The sequence below is a fragment of the Dysidea avara genome, chromosome 3 (genome assembly GCF_963678975.1).
Source record: "Dysidea avara chromosome 3, odDysAvar1.4, whole genome shotgun sequence".
Classification (NCBI taxonomy): domain Eukaryota; kingdom Metazoa; phylum Porifera; class Demospongiae; order Dictyoceratida; family Dysideidae; genus Dysidea; species Dysidea avara.
The window spans coordinates 21526687-21536264 of NC_089274.1; the positions used below are offsets into that span (position 1 = coordinate 21526687).

A 9578-nucleotide genomic window follows, 5' to 3' on the forward strand; every position below is an offset into this window, starting at 1 on the left:
GTAGCTATTCCAAATTTGAGTTGAATCCACCCAGCCATCACTAAGATACGCGCCTTCAAAGTTCATCTCATTTTCTTCATACTATTCTTCTTAATCTTCTTAGGTAATCTGCTTGAGGGTCTGCACATAAAGTTACTATCATAGTGTTGTATCGGTAGCTCCATAGCAATTGTGCTTGAACCTTGGCTTGAACTGTATAATTAACCACTTCTGCTGTGGAAGCTTAGGGAATCTCCCATTCCTAGAATCTGCCCAACTAGCTATCATTGCGATAAATGCGCCTTCAAAATTCATCTTATTTCAGTCCTTTGTAAATACATATAGCCGCGCAGTATTTGATGATTCCTGTAGTAAAGGGGGGGAAAGGTTAATAGGAAGTATCAAGGCCAACCATAGACTGACTTTGGAACTTGCAATTACAAAAAGAAATGATATCCGCACAAAACAGCCAAGCTGTGAAATAGGTGTGGCCTTACAAAGCCTAGATGAAAAATGTTGTGAAATCGAAGGTGGCAGCCAACAAAGGGATGCATGTTAATGCTAATAAATTTTTATAATGGCTGTGTGCATTGTTAAAATTAACATCATTGCAGCCATTTGTTGGCTGCCACCTTTGATTTCACAACTTTTTCACCCTGACTTTTTAAGGCCGCACCTTTTTTCACAGCTTTGCTGTTTTTGTGCGGATACGGTACTACCAACATACATACACTAGTATATTAAAAATAAATAAAGTAGGGATCCAAGCAATAAAATGCAGTGAAACAAGAGATAAATGATGGTATTACAGCATAGCTCAGTGGGAAAATCCCTACATTGGCAACAATCATTATGTTCAATGTCAAAGTAGGGATTTTCTATGCTGTAATACCATCATTCATCTCTAGTTTCACTACTTTTTATTACTTAGATTCCTACTTTATTTTAATTAATAATTTTTGATGTACTAGTTTGTTTGGGTTTTTGTTATGGCATACAGCTATACATGTGTGACTGTTCTATTAGGATGACTGCTGTATTAGAGTATCTTGAGTCACTCCGACAGCCTTTCACCTACCAACCAGGGTGTGTGTCACTATTTCATATTTTGATTGTGCTAGCATTATGAATACAGCTAGGCCAATAAAAATGGGGTGTGTCACCATGATAGATTGTTAAGAGGTGTGGTAATGGTGCTAGGTCGTTGTTAATAAACCAAGGTGTGGCATTGATTCTATCGTGAAGTTACAGGTATTTATGGAATGCAAGTGCTTCAATAAGTTTTTGGCATCTAAATATGCTGCTTAAGGAAAGTGTTGATAAGGAAAATTAATGCCTTGGTATGGTTTCATTGCATTAAGACTTGATTGAAGATGAAAGCAATGACAGGCACAGAGGGCACACACTCGTCAGAATGCCCAAAAGGCACATCCCACTGGTGAGTTTGTTATTGTGGTGTAAAATGGTGGCCATGCACTGTTTCATTTGGCCTTCAGCCTTGCAACTGTGGGGCAGGCATGGCAGGCAGGCAGGCAGTAGAGATGTGTGATGGCAAATTTAGATATTTCCTTTTGAACTTATCTCAATTATCTAACATATCTAGATAATTACCTGAATGGCTCAGATTACACAGTGATTGCCAGCTATTCTGGATTACATGAGGAATGTGAGGTGAACATATCAACGTGTTTGGCCTAGTTTCTGGATTTCAGCAAGTTTTGTAGGATCAATAATAAAAACAGGAAGTGACATCACTATGACTGTCATGTGTTCACACCAATCGGCCTTTTATGGCTATAATATGTATTGTTGCTGATTGGAGCAATTTAGAGGTAGGGAGACTCTGCTCACTATGTATATCAAACTGGGAGGCTCTGCTCCCTAAACAAGACAGGTTGAACATATTGATGGGTAAGGGATGGGTGGGGCGTTGATATGTTCACCTCACATTCCTCATGTAATTCAGAATAGCTGGCAATCACTCTGTGATCTGAGCCATTCAGGTAATTACATTTCAGAATGCTCGGATCACATATCAATGTGATCTTTGTAGAGAATCTGTTGAGGAAGAGGACAGCACTGCTTGTCCCACAGAGTTACTGTTGGTTGGTTTGTAATAAAACCTCTCAAAAACAGATTCAGATCTCCAATCAGCAGCATCCATTATTTGATTTGTTGTAATTCCAGCTGATGTTGCTGCAGTAGCTGAAGCACTTCTCACTGAATGTGACTTAAATGTATCAGTGTCTATCCTAGCTAATTTGAGCAGGGTAACTATCCATCTGGCCACTGAAGATGAAGATATTGGACTGTGGGGCTTGACACATGAAAGGAGAAGCTTGTCCTTCCCTTCACCCCTAAATGACTCTGTCCTTGCTGCATACGCTTGTAGGGCCTCCTTTGGACATAGCTTCTTGTCAGAAGAGAATGAAGGGAATGTAAAAGGCTTGAGGGGCCTGGATGGACAAGACTGTTTTGATAAACAAACTGGGTTAAATTGCACACCATCTGGTAGCACTCTCATAGCTTTCAAGCTCACGTTGGATAAGTCGTTGGACCTTGATGGCCTTATTAGAGCCAGTAACACAACCAATTTGTGTGACAACATTTTTAATGACAGAGACTTGTTATCACCCAAGGCAGCAATGTAAGAGGTGACCTTTGACACTTCCCATGTAGAAGAGTATCTGGGTAAAGGGGGTCTGGTGTTGTAAGCTCCCTTTAGAACTCTCACGATTGTAGGATGTTGCCCAACAGGGTGGCCATCAACTTTGTCGTGGGTTAAAGAAATGGTTGAACGGTAAGCATTTAATGAGCTGTATTTGTAGCCTTGTTCATAGAGCTCAGCTACACTATTCGAAGGGTTTCATCCTTATTTTTGGGCAAAAAATAATAGTACCCCTGGGAAACAAATCGAGTAAATACAGTATATCTAGATAATCACACGCCTCTAGCAGGCAGGCAGATGAATATTTGAGTTTCAGTGATTTAAAAAAAATTCTATATCTGAAGTGTTTTCTTATTTTTGATGTTGTATTTGATGTTAGATGGACTCCATAAAGGTGAATTTCATTGTGTAAGATGTTTCTAGGATAATTTTTAAAGGCGGCATTTTAGGCGGCCTGTGTCATTTTGCTTACTTAAACAGTACTACCATAGTGTTTGATATATATATACTTAAAATACCTGGCAAAAACTTTGTAGTATTCCTCTTTAATTACACTTGTGTTTCTTTATAGTGCTTCTCAGACTACACCAACCGTGATCATGCGCACATCCACACAACTTCTTACTGCTTGTGGAATTACTAATCCTGGAACATGCTCAGTAAGTAAATATATAGCGCAAGTAGCATACTAACCTCTGTGTGTGTGTCAGCATTTGTATTCCCTGTTTAACTTAAGTGTGGAAAGCCATTGCCATGTCTTCTAGAAATATTAATATGAATTCAAATTTAATAGTTATTATTAAACCCAAATTCAATTTTGGTTGTAATTCAGCTCAAATGGCAAAACTTTTGGCTGTTGTCATGTCAACATGGCTTATTTCATGTGTTATCAGATGCAGTATGGTAGTAACTGTATATTAGGGATCGTGGAGGTTTGCAAAATAATATTGGCTAGAAGCTATACCTTCATTGTGCCTTGACAGTATTAGTTAGCCATAAGGTATAAGCAAGCCAAAGATCTCCTTCAGTATGACCTAAAATGCTTCCAATAAATTGCTACAAAATTAAAGACAATAATAATTTAGAGGAATTTTGTACTATCTGTCTCACTCACTCACTCACTCACTCACTCACTCACTCACTCACTCACTCACTCACTCACTCACTCACTCACTCACTCACTCACTCACTCACTCACTCACTCACTCACTCACTCACTCACTCACTCACTCACTCACTCACTCACTCACTCACTCACTCAATAATTCCTGAATGTGGCATTTCATCATGGTATGTACACCTACAGCACAATATTGTGATTATCCAAGGTAGCTACACTGCAACTAGTAGGAGAATATTGTACTCACAAGTACTTTCATTGCCTTAACTAATGGTGTGATAATCGAAGCTTATGGTTTGTATTTTAGTATAAACAATTATGCATGTATGTACATACATGCATAATTGTAAAATCTAATGACCATGCAAAAGTTTGAAAATGTGTGCCCACATCTCATCAACAAATAAGGCAAATCTAATATGTATGCATAAGATATTTGCATCATATGCATATTCTCATGTACAACAACAAAAGTTTATCTTGATCGGTTATGGTAATTGTCAGCATGTTAATACTCTGTGTGTTTTGACCAACAGGAAGTCAGGGGTGGTAGTGGTGGTGCTGACACAATAAAGGCTATCAGTACACTGGGTCTACTGATGATAGCACTTGTCATATTTCTGGCATAATCATGTGCTATGGATACACTGTTTTGCACACTAGTAGTTTTTAGTGCAACTCTGTATGTTTATTAACCTCTAACTTAATAGGCGTATACATTCCTTTTTGGTGCTTTTCAGTTGTATTGAGATTTAAACTATTTACATGATTATCAGTTTGCATTGTTAGAAATGACATAAACACATTGATGTGCATAACAGTAGTGGCTGATGAAACTGTGATCTTACTATATGAGGCATGATTTATTTACCGTGCAGGTAATGCCATATTGTGTATTGCCTTTATAAGTATATTGCAATATGTTGCTGTATTGCAATATTTTGGATCCGGACCTACGGCTATATTATACTTGTGAAAACTATAAGCTGATAATATATCTCAACTTATAGAGATGGGTTATACAGCATACAGCATTAGTATCATGAGGTGTACACTCTTGAAACTGCTAATGGCCAACAGTTATCAAATGGATTTTACAACTCACAATAAGTAGCTAAAGGCAGTACTATAGTCATCAAAAATTGCATTCTGGTGGCTTTGATGCCTGCCCTCCAGGAGAATGGCAGTTGCATAAGCTAATTATCACAGCCCTGCATACGCAAAGTAAAAGAATATAGTTGCAATATATCAATGTCACATGCAAGTATAAGGAAACACTAAGAATTTAAGTTCAATTAGGGGCCATACAAATAAAAAATGAAACAAGACTACACCTAGCTAGTGGATCCCTACTTCGGTTTATACCCACAATTGAATTAGGGATAGTCCACTAGCTAGTATGTCTTCAGGTGTAGGTGACCTTCCTATGTTTCACTGTTTTTAGTTTTATGATCCCTAATTAAACATTTGTTTATATAGTCAAAAGCTTACTATATATCAAGATAGAAGTACCCTAATAGAGCAGTCACCCTAATAGAGCAGTCACCCTAATGCAACAGTTGATTATGTCAAGAGTTCAGTTACATTTGAGTAGTTAGATTTATAATTGTCAGGTATATACCAATTTTGATCATTGTCTTGTTCACTGATTCATCGCATAATGCCCTATATCTTAATATGATTGATACTGTTGACTGCTCTATTAGGGTAGTTCCAGTTTTATGCGATAATTAGCTTAGTCAATCTATATGACTTGAAGCCACAAATTGCTATGTTTCATAATTAACTTACAAGATTTGTTTGCTAAGGTGCACCTTTGGAAATTATGTGAAATTTTATTTGCCAAATTGATGACTGTTCTATTAGAGTATTTAACTATATTATAGGTTTTGTCTTGTAACCGTTACTCCATAGATGTTGTCCTGATTTCTTTTTAGACTACCAATAAAGCTCTTCTATGATGGTTCTCCTATATGTGCAAGCTGTTTTTATTTTGTAGCCATGACAAAAAAAATCAATCTATTTATGTGAATAAATAATTAGCGAATTGGAGAGCCTGTTAGTGGAAGCTGGCAAGGAAGTAAGATATGTCAACAGTACATTCAATTATACTATTTCAGACCAAAATATCACCTGCAATTAGCCAGACCCTACTCTTCATACTGCACTCAGTGCTATCTGTAGCAGTGCATTGCACCTGTACTTCTGCATAGAATAATAGACAGAAAGGTTTGAGGTTATTGGATCAACCCTAATTTCAATAATGGCAGGCAAAGATGAGGTAGAAATCATTTAAATGGTTTGCTCTTCAATGACATGTTTATGTTCTGGTCTTAATTTGTTATCCTATAGTGTATGGAGATTGTTGAGGGTACATATGCCAGCTTCATATCGGCCACTAAAAGTGATCAGACTTTTATAAGACAATAATATAAGGACTTGATTATAATAACAATCATAATCATTTCTACCTGTACACTGACATGCTCACATGTGGTAACCATTAATTTTTGGCTTCAGGAAAAATTCTTAGGAAAACGTAGTTGGTGTAGTTATTACCTTAAAAATATTTAGTTCTTAGATTATTTTTACTTCTGACATAATTTGATGGTGATCCGTTTACTCCAGACTTCTGCTCAGCATAAAAATGAAAGATGGCTTTTTCCTTGTGTTGTCTGTCAAATCAGTAACATTGACTTTCTCTTCATCATTCATTGTGCTGTTAGCATGCACTGTAGATCTGCCATAATTTGCAGAAAAGTGTCTTCCTGTGATTTAAGTAATGTGGACTCTTGATTACGCCCACCTCAACTCTTGATTATAGAGAGTATTATACTTCTACACTCACTAACAACATGTGACATGAACACTAATGGAATGCCTTTAATGTATATATCTGGTGATATATTGTGTGATCAACATAGTCATCACTCCTGTAATCAACTGTATAACTAATGCATCAATCAATGTGTCCATGCACAGAACATATTATTTTTCTTGAATTTAAGCATCATTGGAATGACATTGAATCCCAGATGCTGTTATTTCAAAAAAAAACAAAAAAACTTATGCACTTTTTTACCCTTCAAAGCAGTGATGCTTCCTTTGTGCTTGACTTGATAGCTTCTTCATTATTATGTATTGTTCAATAGTATTATTATCTATAGCTGCAGGGGCAGAGAAGGAGAGATGGGGCTAGAGCATAATTGTATTACCTTTCTTAGAGCCCCTGTAACATAATCATGATGAAGAAGCACTAAGCCCCAAAAGTACATTCAGAATATGTTGATTTAGGCATTTCATAAAATAATTCTGTAATGGGCTGTATTGAGTAGTGCGACTGTTTTATTAGAGTATATTACTACAGAATTACTGCTCCCCTATAATTCGGTATTATTATTATTATGCTGGCAGGTGGCTAATTGACATATCAGAAGATTTATGAAACTTAGAAGGATTGTTAGGAGAAGAATGCAGACATCAGCAGTCATGAGATCACTTACATTGAATATTGAATTTTCTGTTATCTTCATAATGACCATCTACCATGCATCACATCAACATTGCTGACTTGAGACACATTTTTCATTGAATATATGTAAACACCATTCTGGAGAATTGTAAGGCATTAACTACTCTACATATATCCATCTTATATACTATAGTAATAAACAACTCATATGTACTTAAAGTACAATCAAGTGACACTGTATTTGCATCAGAATTTAGGGTCATTGCTTTCATGTTGACACTTCTGAGTCGTAATTATCCTGTAATACATCAATTACTAATTAATTGCACACATTTTAATATCACTTACTGACTGAGTTTCCAGTACCTTTGAATAAATAGTTGACACATGTACATCATTCCAAGCTTGTCTCCAATATAAAAAGTCCAGGTGAATGTAGACACTCCAAGACATGATATTATACCGCCTCCCTTAATTGTTTCATTACTCTTTATATTTCTATGACCCCTACTGTAGTTACAGCAGCCACTACAGGCCAGCTGTTCCGTAACGTTACAATGAAGCAATGGTTATGTCAGATAAACCTGTAATATCTGCTTTTAGTAATATTCATTGTCATACATATTGGAGAAGAAGGATGTAAACACCATTCTGGAGATTAGATTTGACTATGTTATGGCAAGTAATGCTTTAACTGATGGAGAACTTCAAAATTATGCATGGTGCGAGTATAATGAGCAGATGCTTTATATGCATAATAATTCCAATGAAGCTGAATGAGAAGTATTTGACTACTGACTTCAATGGAGCCTGTTAATTGAAATCTGGGCATGGTGTACAAATGCTTTTACACTTTATGCATACAGTAGGCTATAAGAAAGCACTCTTTACCAGTTTTGTGTTAGAAAGTTCAAATAGCTATGCAAAATGCAGAGCCTGTACAATTCAAGGTGCTAGCTATATCAAGCAAATGATAAACTGAATGATTATGTGTGCAAAGAAGAAATAAATAAATCTTAAATTGGATGGAAAAATCCCCTGATTAGATCAGCTACAGCTAATAGTTCAGTCATTGTTTCCATGGTTATAATGTACTATATATTATTACAGTGAAATACCTTACTATATTGTTGCTATAGCTACTTATTTGTCACAAGCATTAGTTTGTGATTGACTCTGATTGTGCATGATGTACAACTCTGAAATATTTATTTTATTACTATTATATCAATTCCTGGAAGAATGTTAAGAGCTAGCAGTTCACAGGGATTCACAGCTGAAATGTATACATGCACCCTTCAATTGTTGTGGATTTACAGCTGATGATCAGGTATTCTATTAAAATTATACCTATATGTGGCCTGGAAATCATGAATCCTGATGGTTGCCATCATCTTGGGTGGTTACTTTTGGACATATTGTTGCAGTACAAAACATTAGCAGGTCGGTATACATTATACATTATTTTAACTATACTTTTTGAGTTGCCAGTTATACTGCAATGGTAATTGAGTGAACTCTTGACAACTGAAATTTTTGAATAAAATTGTGGCTCCATGCAATCAAGCAAATAAAACCAATGCAGCTATACATAATGTGCTTGTGCATGCTCCATTAAACCAGATCTTAGCCAAACCAAGCCCTGTTCACAAGTTTGGATAACCCATAACTTCAAATCATCCATTACTGTATGCATAAATCCACTATGAATCAAATGACAGAACATTTTGATGAAAGAAAAAGTTATGGATTTGACGAATCAGTTAAATTCATCAAATTTTAATTCATCAATCATCTTTTAAGTGCCCTTAAAAGTACATGTTTAGATCTATGATTTCTTCTTGATTTTTGTCAATATTTAACTGATGAAGTATGGGTTTGTGTCAAATTTTCTTGTCATACCTGTTAAATGATGGTAATATACCAATACTACGAATGGAGCATAAGAGCAGACTATAAGAACATTTTGCACTTCAATACAAGTAGCTCTCTGAATGTTAGAGGGCTTGCTTGGCCTGTGATCATCATCAAAACTAACAACAGATTAATTAATTACATGCCAATACCTTTTCCCTCTATAGTGGTACTACACTGGAATTTCCCTTCAATTATTATAGTCACGTATGGCATTGACATTGCAGTCTGTTCAGTTAACCAAGTGTTCCAGATGTTTGAGGTCCAGATAATCAATTATTGTCAAAAAAACATGGATACAGCCTGCACAGAAGGCTTTTAGCCTACCTCCACACCTAAATTACAGCAAAAAGACATAATAATAATACACAGCACAAGTAACTAGACAGTTGCATAGGCAAGTGAGACCAAAACACAATCCACTT

General features: G+C 36.2%; 1 protein-coding gene across 2 annotated transcripts in view; it reads left to right on the forward strand.

The window, feature by feature from the left end:
* The window catches only part of LOC136250191 (uncharacterized), a 43318-nt gene extending 35895 nt beyond the window's left edge, over positions 1–7423 (forward strand). The window contains exons 16-18 of one of the 2 annotated variants that reach the window (XM_066042372.1): positions 3219–3306; positions 4304–4645; positions 7182–7421. In XM_066042372.1, coding sequence (XP_065898444.1) covers positions 3219–3306; positions 4304–4396 — 181 coding nt within the window. In that variant the 3' untranslated portion in view covers positions 4397–4645; positions 7182–7421. Of the gene's footprint in view, positions 1–3218; positions 3307–4303; positions 4646–7181 lie in introns of both variants that reach the window. The other variant, XM_066042371.1, reaches the window with a different exon arrangement.
* The last annotated feature ends 2155 nt before the right edge of the window (positions 7424–9578 follow it).